We start from the raw sequence: 14,160 nt of genomic DNA on the forward strand, positions 1-14,160 counted from the left end.
GTCAAGGCCCAAAAGCATCTATTTTATAGCTGCCTTTAAGATAAAAAAGGTAGCATTTAGTTTTTTTTTTATAAATATCTCAAAAAGAAATAATATTCAAGGGATTTTGATAATAAAATCTTTATAGACGAAGATTTTTGCAATAAAAATCCGACTCCCGGAACTCTTTCTCTATTATTAATAATTTTCCTGGAGCGTAGACTTACATCAATTCCAACAATGTGACCCCGCAGCAAAAATACTGTCTAAAATTATTTACTTTGCCAGCCCGTAATAATATTAGTGTACCCTCGAAAAAGTTTACCGGCGTATGCCAGAACTGACTATTTGCGGAGATTGATTTGATGCTTTTTATCTAAGGTAACCCTAATATGGCCAGTGTCCAATTCCAATCAGATCCAATCCCTCTTCACTTTTTAATTTGACGACGGTTCAAAGATATATATTTGAATTTCAATATTATAATACCACGGGTCAACCTGTCATAGTATACCTGATGAGCAGCGCCTAGTTGATGCGGCGGTGGTTGGTGCGGAGGCTGGTTTGGATGGTTCTCGTTTTGTCTGGACTGCTGTCCCAGGAGGTAAGACCGAAGTCCTAGAAGCTTCGCTGCACACGCACACCACGTTCGAAGGCCCGCCTTGAGCCAAATCCGAGTGTGCGACTGTTCTAGTAGCGCAGGTAGTATCACCTATTTGTAGGTTAATGAAAGTTGATGAGAGACTATTCTTAACACTTCTTAAAATTATTCAAGTAAAATTTAAGTTAAAGAAATTAGAAAATGTCAGGAGCAAGACTAGCTTGCACACGATTAGTTCCGTGTTAAGGAGCAAGATTTCACTCTTAAGTGCTTTGTAAATACTTTGTAAAAGAAACTTTTTATTTAATTATTTGCATGGGGGCCATTATGGAACTCGCCATATTGGTTTTTCTTATGTGTTACGGTTTACAAGATACAGCCCACTAACAGATGGACAAAACCCTAAATCAAGCATTTCTTTGATTGAGGGTATTTAGTAATATTATAAAAAGGCATAAAAGGCATTTATTTTCTCAAAATTGATTCCTTTAAAAAATAATTCTTTATAATGTCAAAGAAGAAATGGCGCAAGAAACTCTCCCAGAATTCATTGTTTTGGACTCTTGTTAATAAAATATACAATATTGTACTACCATTGTTATTACTATAAAATAATCATAATCTAGTCCCAGGTGTCCGATCACTCAGATATTGAGCTGTGGAGTAGTGGGATTTACGACAGAGCCATTTTTTTAGTAAAATATTTAAATTTATTTATAGATAATGCCTGAACAGCGACTGGGATTTTATTAAAAAAGTGTATACATTTTACCCTTAAGCTATTACGTATCTTACAATGAAGCCTACAATAAACCTAGCAATCCCTTATTTCTAGTGTTAGGTATAATAATGAAAATCGAAGGGCGCCGTAGCTAATTCAATGACTGGGCAACTGAGTCTTAACATCTATATCTCAAGTGTTAACAAAACTAAAAAATATTAATTTTATTAGTTAGTATTTCAAGTCCTGAGAGTTAATGTAACACTGTGGTGTGTAGTAGCATCGCTAACTATTAGGAAACTTCTGGTTAGCTAGTAAATTACCAAAACAATGTATTTATCTGTTACCTGCTGAACACATTTATTAGGAAAAATAAAGAATTATAATAAAAAAATCGCTATTTACTTTTTTTTTATGGAAAAGGAGGACAAACGAGCGTACGGGTCTGGTGTTAAGTGATCACGTGTATACAAACTGTGTTTTGCCGGTGTTATTAAATATTCATATCACAATACGTACATAGATCTTATAATAGGTGTTTAAGTGTGAAATTGCCGCATTGGGTACTGGAAACTTCGGATTAAAATAAAACCTCTTTGTTGCAAGAAGATGAATTCAGAGTGAAACTTATTTCAAATGACAGCTAGAATATAGTACAACGCTGGATTGCCATGTTGAATCGCCGCAGAAATTAAGGGATTTTGTGGTGAGATCAGACCTGGCCAAGCAATAACGGCCGCAGATGTGAATTATACTGGACTTTAAATATTGAAAGATAAACTTGCAGTGATACAGCCAAGAATCGCCAACCGATCTTTACCTTTAGCGTTTCAACTCTAGAGGGCCCACATTTAGATATCCTCCGACATCGTTCATACTTTTCAAACCTGGCCCAAACCGAATACACTTTTTCCGCGATTTAAACGATACGTCTTTTCATGATAAAAATTTATAAATATACCTAGTTATACTTTTAATAATTAGGTATACATATTCTTGATATGACGCTTCAATAAGGAAATTACCTCGGATTTTATGGAACGAAGGAATATACACAAGCACAGTGACGGCGAATATTAATTCCATCAGGGTAATGAACTTATAGGTATATTAAGTCGGTTAATGAACTATTTGGACGGAAAGTAAAAATATTTACGGATATTTGCTGCACCATTCATATAGAATTGAATTATTTACTTACAATAAAAATAATCCATCACTGTTATATATAGATTGATTTCTTATTATTTTCGATAATAATATATCGTTGACGTTTAAATGAATGAGACTTCTTCACAAATGAAACTAAAATATTTGCTATCATTAGATTTGTTTACACCCCACCAATTGCAACACCAGAGGAATCACAGGAGCGTTGCCGGCTTCGGGTATACGCACTTTTTTGATGGTTATATCTACCCAAGTCATTCTATATTCAGTGAGTGTGAGAGAGTGTCTTCAGAATCAAGAGCTCAAAATATTTATCGATGTTTTTTCTCGTTATGGATAAGATTTCAACTTCATCTTATTCATTCGCCCCACGAAATAGACCTAAATTTAAATTATTAAAACTTTCGTGAGACATTGTTAGTTTCAGACCATTCGGAGGTCCTTCATCCGGGTGAGTGTAGTGGGTTCGCGATAACGTCCCACCTCTTACTGCGGACTTGTGCGGCTTGATGGTCCGAAACTAGTCAGTATCCACATCGATATATGGTGAGAAAAGCCGTATTACTAAATAAGACCTAAATTTATTTAGAAATGGCATGACACCTCAAATAGCCTCAGCGGTGAAAAGCCCTGACTGCTGAGCTAGGGTACCTCGAATATTATTCTGGGGTATTTCGAACCGAAATACTGTAGGAGTAATGATAATTAATACCAATGTTTCTTTCATAAATTTAGAAATATAAGTATATTCTATGTATTAAATATATCTACATCTAATTCGGGCCTATACAAGTGTGAAGTGTGTTACGAATAAGTAAGCAACTGATTTAAAAATGAAATATTAACCTGTAGCAGCAACAATTCCAAACTCAGCTCATTAACAGGGGCTTCAGTGTGAACGGCAACAGCATATGGCAAGAAACCAGGTAGAACATACTTGATCAGCCTGATTGGGAGCCACAGCATGAAGAGAACAGCTGTTCCAAATACCATGGCTGATACTATAACACGTTGAATGTGGGACGACACTGGGAGGTGTATCATTTCCTACAAAATAAATTGGTATTAATTTCATTTATTTAAGATCTAATTTGAGTGATAGGAAAAAGATTAAGTAAGTTGGATGGATGGAAAATTAAGAAGTAATTAATGATATTACAGTAAAAGCTCCTTATTCGCACTTCGATCGGTGCATCGGTACATAAAGATAAAGATAGCCTTTATTTCTAGATATTAGTTATGTAGTAACACATTTATTTTTTTATTTCCTCTATTTTTTAACAATGTATCTAGCTTGTCCTCTGACATAGGTCTCCTCTAGGACCTTCCAGTGCTCTCTCTCCCGCGCTTCTCTACTCCAAACTGATCCAGCAACCTTCTTTATGTCATCTTCCCACCTTAGTATTTGTTTGCCTCTCTTTCTTTTAGCATCTCTCGGGTACCAATGGGTGAGTTTCTGTGACCTATTGTTTGGGCCTCTGATCATATGACCCTGCATCGGTACATACTGTATATTAATAAAAAGGATTCCATAAGGTATCTAACTCAATAACCTTTGTAAACGCATCGTCAAATAGACTATTAAAAATAAAATAGATCAGAGAACCACTTGAAGAAGCTTTTAAGAACTGCCAAGCGAGAAGAATTACAAAATTCTTTAAACTATTTCCTAAGCCTGAAGATATAATCAATCAATATGGTGAAAAACTTCAATTACTTATTTTGATTTCTTTTATGTATTTGCTTTTTATTTTGTGACCTAAGAACATATTGCCTATAATTCTATATTATCCTTATTCACGGTTTCTGTATTTGCTGTAAATTTCGGAACATATACCCCGGGAATGAGGAGCTTTTCCTGTACTTGTAAACTTTAATAAACATACAAACATACATTATTATAACATGCTTAGTATATAATAGTTATATGTATATATATATCGACGAAAAGACTATGGATGCATTGTTAAAAAATATTTCATCAATGAAAATTATTATTTTATCTCAAAATGACAGGAAATCTTATTAAATGTTTTTCCTCACTAATAATATCGCTTATTATTATGAGTATAATTATTTAGCTGGCCATTTTTACATATATTTAGTTTTATTATATATTTCTAAAAAATTAAGAAAGGTAAAGAACAGCTTTAATCCTTTAGTTGTAATACAGATTTGAGTAATATTTGCACTTCAATGTTACTTAAGATTAATTTAAATTTCAAATTAATTAATTGAACAGTGACTGACTTGAACATTGAATATATTAAATAACCACAAACAAAAGCGATTAATTCAGCTTATACGGATATTTGCATAAAATAAACTTAGGTATGTACAGAATTCCTTATTTACATATTATATTTTCACCTAGTGATTCGTATATTTGTACAAAAAAAAATTTGTTAAAAAGAAACCATAATATATAATTGAGTCTTTTCAGATTGAAAATACAAACCACAATAAAAATTAACAGCAGTAAGATGGTATTATTGTTTTTCATAAATTAAAAAATTTACTAAAAGATAATTTCTTTAGTAACTTCATAATAATAATAATCACTATAAAATAGATTACCGTTCAGTGTCTTTAGGAATCTTAAAAAATATTATTTTGGAATCAATGAACTTTACTATGTTTTGTTTTTATTTTATATTTCTTCATTTTTAAAATTTCAGTCACACTGCAGAATTAGGTGACGAACAAAGCAACGCGTGCATCACTGCTCGCTGGTGAACACTCAGGAGTAACCTACTGGATAGCAACGCTGGAGTGCACGCCTCATGTATAGTTATAATTGCATTTAATTAAATTTTTCATTAATAGTTAAAAATTCATGTTAAATACTTAGATAACTATATCAGATTTAATTTTCTGTCACATAACTTGTGCAACAAATTATCCCCCCTTAACCTTTTGGACCCCCTTATCTTATTTATAGATAGCCCCTAACATAAGGTTTTGTATAAAGGCAAAAGTTACCTGCACCGGGCTAAAATCAGGATCATTAAGATTTTTCAGGAACCACAAAACACCAGGTCTTAGCACTTCTCTTAACAGCAATATAAATGAGGCAAAGTAATAGACATAGACCATTCCGACCAGCCAGTGAATGAACATGAGGGTCCATGGTGCTGCATGGAGACTTGCCTCTCTGTCTTTCAGTGTTGCATCAAACATTGACAGGGAGCAAAGATCTAACCACCAACCGCAAACAAGAGGAATGACACCGATCTGTAAACAATTGCTTAAATTGAATGAAAGCTGATATCGTTTCATAAACTTAGTAATAAGCTTGAATTGTATTAAGTGTGATACTGTCAGTTTACTACAGCTGAAACGATTTCATTCATTCTGCAATGAATAGAAAAAATGGCTTACGTCAAATGACAATTAGTAAGTAAGTAAGTATATCTTTATTTGGAACAATTACATAATTTAATCTAAGAAAATATGTAAATGCATACCTCATAGATTGGAAAATATATTTATCTCTTAATAATTTTAATAAACATTGATTTTTTGTTTATATTATAAAAACATATTTGTTTACATAATATTAACTTTATGTACTACATAATATGCAGAAAATATGCTTTTCTTCATACATTTAGTTTTTCGCATTTTCGATAACGAGAACAATTAGTCCAGTTAATTGAGTGTCTACTGTACAGTGTACCATCAAATAAATCGGGGTAAATACCGACATTATGTGTTGCAGCCGTTATGCTGTTATAAATACATATAAATTTGCCTCTTATTTATTAATTGTTAATTCTAAACTGATATTATAATATGCTTGTTAAATACAGATTTGTAAAATACCTTTATTGATCTATTTGTATCAAGAATAATTATCACAAACTTCTTAAACAATTATTATAAACATAATGTATTGTTGGTAATCATAATTATGTAAATAGTAGCCTTTTTAGATTAAATTAATAATTAGATAAACATAATTATACTACTGCATAATATATTTTTAATTTAATATGCCATTGTAACATATTCAACTTTGAACTTAAATATTTAACCAAATACAAATCATTAACAAATTAACAAAGTTATTAGTTATTATTACTGTGTAGATATATATGGCATAATTGGTCCTGATATTAACACTTAAAAGCTAAGTATTTTTCCTACTGTTTTTGGTAATTATAGCCATGTGCTAAACTAAATTAAAACCTTTATTACCCATAAATATTGGAACTAATATAAATTTAGATAAACATAACTTAATATGTTATTTGATGCTGTTATTTCCTATATTGAACACAAGAACTCACCTCAACAACAGAGAGAAGAGCCACTTTCATAACCAGATAGCAAAAACCAAGAGTCCTCTTTGCAGTTCTAAATCGTAAAAGAGAAGCCATTGAATGTAATAATGACAATAATGCAGCAACAATAACATAACCCGCCAATGACTTTAGAGGCCCAGCAAATGGCCCTTCAGAAACCATTCCTGCAATAGCAGCTCCTATATGCCCAATTTGGTAGGGAAAGAACCCAAATCCAACTATGAATATAGTATTTAATGAAACAACCCAAAACACATGTTCTAAAAAAACCATTGAACCATCTAAGCCCAGTAATCTTGCCCAAGTTAATTCTTCCGCTGCTGCACGGTCCCAATCCATGGGATTCCAATTCACTTCATCACCAACTAAGGGGTCCTCTACAACTTCTCCATTTGGCTCCTCTCTTGGAACTCCTTCCTCCATTGGAGGCTCATTAACAATCACATTTTCATTATTATTATCTGGCAGTGGTTCTTCAGGTGGTGGTGCAGGCAGATTTTCTCTCTCCATCCAGTCAGGACCACCACCATGCATAATCTGCTCTCTGAGCCAAACTAATCCAATAAAAGAGAATAATGTACAAGTTACTACAAAACATCCTGAGAAGACATCCTTCGCTAAGTTTTCCGCAGATACTATATCGAATGGGAGTGATATAACAGGGTCTAGTGAACCAGAAAATAAACTGCGGTAAGTTCGACACGCAGTCAGTGGAACAATTCCAAGCCAGGCGATGGCAACAAGAGTGTAATGCAACCAATCCTTTACCGCCGTAGCGACCGATGTCAGCAAGCCACTCACAACATCCTTAATAGGAAGCCTTCTCGGCATATCCGGCGAATAGATTGGCATAAATGAAAAACGGTGACCACATAATTCACATATTTCCTTACGAGAATACCTCATCCACTGTACTAAACACTCTTGGTGGATCCATTTTATAGAACCCGTGCATATACATGGATGGAATAAAGGCCGGTCGGACGAAGCCTCTGATCTACAGAAACGACAGAAATCCGCACCGGACAAGTCAGAGTCCATCATTGTTCGCAATCCAGTTTAGCAGGTTCTCGCTCCAATAATACTTTTATTGCAAAGCATTCCTAAGTAAAAATCCTCTGGAAAATTTCCCCTGTATTGAATGATAAACAAAATTACTAAGCAATTATTGCATTAATGTGGAATATTTTATCACAACAGTAAAATTCACATTTCACTCCACAAAAACATAATTCACTTTTCGTCGCTACTGACGGATTACATCTAAATTCTAATTCTATTTACGCTCAACGCTGATTAGTGATTACTGATTGTGATCAAAGAGATTTTTTTTTTTTGGTTCTGTTCGTCCATCTGGACAGGCAAAGGGGTCAAAAGCCCATACAGCCATTGATCAAAGATAATTTAAACACTACGTTCGTTGTGATTACTGATTCTACTTCAATGATAAAGAAACCGTGGATATGGTATTAATAGAAGGATGACGTGTGTGTATACTTTTTATGACAGCTTTCGGGAATGAAAAAAATAATTTGCCACTGCGTCCTTTAAAAAGTTTTATAATAAAATCAAAATCACATTATTCATGTAGGTCAAGAAAATGACTCTTATGATTATCAAAAGTTTTGCGAAGTGTTATTTGTCGGGATGATTATTCCTAAATGCTGTATGTTCTTTTAATCTAATTTCGAAATTTCGACCTACATAAACCCCATTACAAGTGTCACAACTTATAAACTACGGATTTTTGGAATTATTTAATCGATCTTTACCATAACATATTTGATTGATAATATGATTTATTCCGAAGGACACTTTAATCTTGTTTTTCTTGAATAGCTTAGTTATTTTTACTAATATCGGATCAATATATGTCAATCTACCCACATTGTTATTTGTTTGTGGTGGGACGCCATAAAGTTCTGAATTCATTCATTGCTTTTGTTTATTTTTAAGTAATTTATTCACTTATAATTTTGTATTATGTATAGCCGTTAGAAACCGCGATTTGGTATATTTCATCAAGTTCTTTCGGGAATTTGTCACGATGTCCTTGTGGGACTGACATTAAACTGTGCACATAGCGGACTCTTTCATCAGGCTATCAATAGACTGATGAAAAAGTTAAAATTACTATTGTGATTTGTACTATCCATAGAGTGGTAATTCAGGAGGTCTACTCGCAAAAAATCGACAACGGTATATTCGGAACGATACGATAATACTCCGAATATATCGCACCTATCCTACTCTAATAATTGTTCGTATTCCATATCGTTTATATATCAACATCGTAACCAAAGACTAATATTTTGATTTTTTTTACGATGTTAGAGTGAATGAATTATGCGTAAATCTTGAAAAACTAAATATTATCTGTGCTATGTCGCTGAGTGTCAACAGTCAAAACATAATTTAGGCGTTAAGGACCATGCCAGACTCTGCACCATCAATTTCCATCATTTACACAAAATGTAAATATTCAAATATTATGTAATGAATATAATATGACCATCTAAAATTGAATAAATAAGACAAAACGTGCGGATAACAAAATGTCAATAAAAAGTAACTCAACCCTTCTCATACTTTCCACGCATAAACGATCAACAAAATGACTTAAATTAATTGGTAGTAAAACAATCCTGTTGAATAGTAAATCACATATAATTATATTAATAATATTTATTAAGTATGTATATTGTATGGCAAATATATCTATATAACTTGAAACGATAATAGCAACGACAACCTAGACGGTGTCGTTGAGATTATCGTAAAAGTGAAGTTTGATTATTTGTCAAATTCGAATACTCGTCTCTGACATTTTCAACTAAGAGTAGGGTTAGGGCCGATATTATCGAAAAAAATTTCGTTCGTTCAATCGTCGATTCGACTTTGAATACGATGTAACTAAGAGTAGGATTCGACACGACTAATGCCACGATATATCTATAATATAGAATTTAGGAGTAGGCGCCCAGTCTCGTGACAGAGTTTGGCGAGTCGACAGCTCCTGAGGATGCCTCGTGTAGAAGGAAACACGTGTCGAATTGTTTGAAGATCAATATTGGCAGAATTAATACTCAAGAAAACTCACAACGTTTGGATAATTCCATAATTATCCAAATGTTGTGAGCCTATCCGCAAAATAACGCCTACTTCAATAAAAAGGAAGTGTTTTTTGAAATATATTTATTGAAATACATTTTTTAAAGTGAAACTTTTATTACATCGTCTCAAACTTTTTCCTCTGTGTGTTGCATGTCGCGTGACGGTTGGGCGGCGCCTATATGTCGCAGCAGCTGACCGTGTAGTGTCATTACTCAAAAAAAGTTTCACTTTTACCGTAGTTTCATTTTTTTATTTTTTTATTTTGCTTTAAAATATTTTATTTGAAATATTGGCGGAAAACTTTTAAATATTAAAACTTTGTCCGTTGATGCGTCTGTTTCACTTCTAACACAGTTTTAAAAAAGTCCCATAGTCATCTAACGCAGATGTCTGGACGGGGCAATCATTGTTTTCGAGGTATTTTCGTGAGTGTCAATAAATAAGAATATGACTTCTATTTCGAGATGCAAGATGACAGATGTGACTCTTTCAATATATCTCGGAATAATCTAATAATAATTTTCGACGCGGCAACAAAATATTATTTTCATGAGTAGCTACTAATTTTTACTCATAAGAAGAATATTACATTACAAGAAAATTATTTTGTTTTTTTTTATTATTATATTAACCATAGCATTAACGATAAGTAGTTCACATAATTATAAAGTAGATATAGGTATGTGTAGATGTAGCCAACGTAGTGAATAAATAGTGAACGTAGTGTTTAAATTCTCTTTGGATATAGCGTTAAAAAGTTATCAAAACACGCTAACAGATGGCGGTAATATGTCTCTCCCATTTTATCAATTGAGTCTTTATTACTCTTAGCTATTAATCATGTTAAACAGCATAGCGAAACTCTAGAAAAAGCAACGATTATATGAAACGTGCAGTAATTGATAGATTGACAGATAACGGCTATAATCTTGTAAAGAATGGAGATAGCCGAAATCACTAGAATATATTCTAAGCCGAAATCCAATACGCTTTAAGCAACTGTTCGCTTTAAACTTAGCCGGATTATACTTCGTCGCCATACTGTAATTACTACTATTTCCAACTAATGTCTAATCACTGCACGTTTTATACATAACTAAATTTAAATTTTTACTCATGCAGTTCCGCCTCTTTTTATTATGTATTTACATACTCTTTGCTAGTATATACAAAGGTACTCTGTGTTGCGTACGTCATACTGGCACAACAAAGTGTCATTTTTTTGGCGGGAACGAGTGAACGAAGGAAGGCGCGCTTATACAAAAAAAAATGTTTTTCGTACTTGTAAATTGTTTATCCTGGTTATAAATATTCGATTTTTGTATATATAAATTGTTAAGTGCGCTTCCCCATCGCCATGGGGAAGATTGCCAAGGTTTTTATATGAAAATCATATCCATATTGCTATAATTTCGGAAACTTGGTTAAAACCACATCAGTATTTTTTAATAAAAGGATATAACACAATAAGGAATGATTGTGGTAATAAACACAATGGTGTAGCAATTTTTATTCATAATAATATCACATTTTCTAACATACATATTTTGATAGTGCTCTACAAAATGTTTGCATTAAAATTAAAATTAATAACAAAGAACTGAGTATTGTGAGTTTTTACAGTCCTTCCAATTCAAATCCTCCATTTAATAAAAACAATTTAAACAGTTTAATTAAGTCCATTCCAGAGCCAATGATATTTGCAGGTGATTTCAATGCTCATCACATGTTGTGGGGATGTGTTGATACATTGCGTCGAGGTAAAGATGTTTTAGAGGTTATAGATGAGAATGGTCTTGTTATTCTGAATAATGGTCAAGCTACCACAATAGGATCTCCATCTTGGCGTCCTAATGCTCTTGACTTGACTTTGGTAACTCCATCATTGGCTCTTTTATGTGACTGGTCAGTTATTGACAGTCCTCTGGGCAGTAGTTATCATCTCCCTGTAATAATAAAAATGGCAGTAAGTAGTGATAGTAGTAGTTTGCAAAACACATTATGTAATAATCTACATTTGCCCACTCACCCAAATTATAAGCAGGTGAATTGGAATATGTATAGTAACTTAGTTGTTTCTTATTTGGATGATGTTAAATTTGACACTTTATCTTCAATAGATGCTTTTAATTCCTTTTGTAATATTTTACTTTCTGCTGCCAAGCAGTCAATCCCTAGCTGTCTGTTTTCCAAAAGTTCTAATAGTAATAATGTTACTAGTTCTTGTTCACAAAAATCTTTTAAATATCCTTGGTTGCCTTGGTGGAATCAGAAGTGTACAGAAGCAGTTTTAAATGCTAAAAATGGTTACATTAATTTTAAAAACAACTCCACTGATGAAAATTATGTGGAGTTTAAGAGATTGCGGACTTTAAAAAAATTTATCTTAAAAAGTGAAAGAAGAAATAGCTGGATAGGCTTGTGCAATTCATTTAATCGCTGTACTCCTTTGTCTTCGATTTGGAAATACATGCGCAAATTTAACAAAACTTACATTCCTGACAGTGTGTTGAATGATAGTTGGATTCCAGATTTTCTACAAAAGTATACTTCTGACTTTGTATTAAATGAGTTAACAAACTATGTAAATGTTGTTAATGATAGTAATAAATATTTGATAGAGCCTTTTTCTTTACAAGAACTAAAATCCGCTTTATTTACTAGAAGAGATACATCTTTCGGTCTTGATACCATTCCATATATTTTACTCAAAAAAACTTAATTGCCCAATTGCTTAATTAAAAAGATGTTGAGACTGTTCTCAACATCTTTTTAAATATTCTTAATCGCCTATGGAAGGAGAATACTATTCCTGCAGAATGGAAAACAGACTGTTTAATCCCAGTTTTAAAGCCAGACAAAAATAAAATGTTACCTGACTCTTATAGACCTATAGCTCTCACGTCTTGTGTTGGGAAGATATTTGAGCAGCTTCTAAAACAACGTCTCGAGTTCTTTATAGAACAAAATTGTCTTTTGCCTAATAATCAGTTTGGTTTTCGCAAAGGTCGGTCTTCTAGGGAGAGTATAGCGCAGTTACAGCTTGATGCGCATCAATGTTTAGCAAGTAATCAGTATCTTTTGTCTTTATTTTTTGACATCTCAGGTGCCTTCAATAGTGTAAATATTGCCGTGCTTTGTGACGAGTTATCAATGTTAGGGATACCAGGTAAAATAATAAATTGGATGCAATCCTTTTTGACTGACAGAAAAGTATATGTAAAATTTAATAAACATTTGTATGGACCACGATTTTCTTCTCTAGGTGTTTGTCAGGGGAATATTGTCTCCTTTAATTTTTATTATGTACATAAGACCATTGAACCTTATTTTGGGGCCAAATATAGTAAACCTACAGTATGCAGATGACTTAGTCGTCTATGTATCGGGAGTTGATCTGATTAATTTAGCCGCTACTATTAATGAAGCACTTGTAAATTTATATCAATACTTTTCTTATCTTAATTTAAATGTAAATCCAACCAAATCAAAAGTCTTTGTGATTGGTCGTAAACGCATCATATTGCCTCCCATTTTATACAATGGCATTCCACTGCCTATTTCATGTGATATAAAATTTCTAGGTGTAACATTCACTCCAAAACTTTCTTGGAAAAAATATACAGATAGTGTTATAATTAAAGCGAATAAAGCTTATTATGTATTAAAATCTTTGTGTGCAACGTCGTGGGGAGCGGACCCTAAAATATTGTTAATTTTCTATAAATCGCTTATTCGTAGTCATTTTGAATATGGCTTTCATTGTTTCGCCGCAAACAGCAAAATTGTTAATAGTCTGGATAAAATATAAAATAAATGTATGCGTACAATATTGGGTGCACTTAAAACTAGCCCAATAGCTGCTATGCAAATCGAGGCTAACCTTCCTACTTTGTGTATTAGATTTAGTTATCTTAAAGAAAGATTTATTTTAAAGCTCTATAGCTTGCCGACGAACAATCTTCTTAAGAATCTTATTGCTTATCAATCGTCTTCATTTCAGAGACAGTTGTTTATCTTGCAAGATTTTTTCTTCCTTTTTTCAATTTCTCCAAGATTTAAATATTCATCGGAATAATGATATACTTCCCTGCCATGCAGGTTCTTTTCGATGTAAATATTCTGCAATTAATGTTGTAATAGATCCAAATTTAACTTCAAAAGAGGAGGTTCATGTATTATTGTCAGAATGGTCTAATTGTAAATTTGTTTATACGGATGGCGCATAAAACAATAATAGTGTTTCTTTTGCAATCTACCTTCCTGAA

General features: G+C 32.9%; 1 protein-coding gene and 1 long non-coding RNA gene across 3 annotated transcripts in view; both read right to left on the bottom strand.

Moving 5' to 3' along the window:
* The window catches only part of LOC126968616 (E3 ubiquitin-protein ligase MARCHF6), a 28,239-nt gene extending 20,187 nt beyond the window's left edge, over window positions 1–8,052 (bottom strand). Inside the window, exons 1-4 of the mRNA XM_050813640.1 lie at window positions 6,764–8,052; window positions 5,454–5,705; window positions 3,318–3,518; window positions 494–691 (exon numbers count right to left, since the gene is read on the bottom strand). Of these exons, the coding sequence (XP_050669597.1) occupies window positions 494–691; window positions 3,318–3,518; window positions 5,454–5,705; window positions 6,764–7,822 (1,710 nt within the window). The 5' untranslated portion in view covers window positions 7,823–8,052. The remainder of the gene's footprint in view (window positions 1–493; window positions 692–3,317; window positions 3,519–5,453; window positions 5,706–6,763) is intronic.
* Window positions 8,053–11,493: 3,441 nt separating this feature from the next.
* LOC126969105 (uncharacterized) lies at window positions 11,494–13,126 on the bottom strand. Of its 2 annotated transcripts, XR_007730348.1 has the most exons (3): window positions 12,768–12,993; window positions 11,922–12,189; window positions 11,494–11,838 (listed from the first exon to the last, which is right to left on the bottom strand). It is a non-coding gene; the product is annotated as an uncharacterized LOC126969105 (long non-coding RNA). The 2 variants fall into 2 exon arrangements; XR_007730347.1 differs by lacking the exon at window positions 11,922–12,189 and having other exon boundaries at window positions 12,768–13,126.
* Window positions 13,127–14,160: the final 1,034 nt, after the last annotated feature.

Source organism: Leptidea sinapis, chromosome 1 (genome assembly GCF_905404315.1).
Source record: "Leptidea sinapis chromosome 1, ilLepSina1.1, whole genome shotgun sequence".
Lineage (NCBI taxonomy): Eukaryota > Metazoa > Arthropoda > Insecta > Lepidoptera > Pieridae > Leptidea > Leptidea sinapis.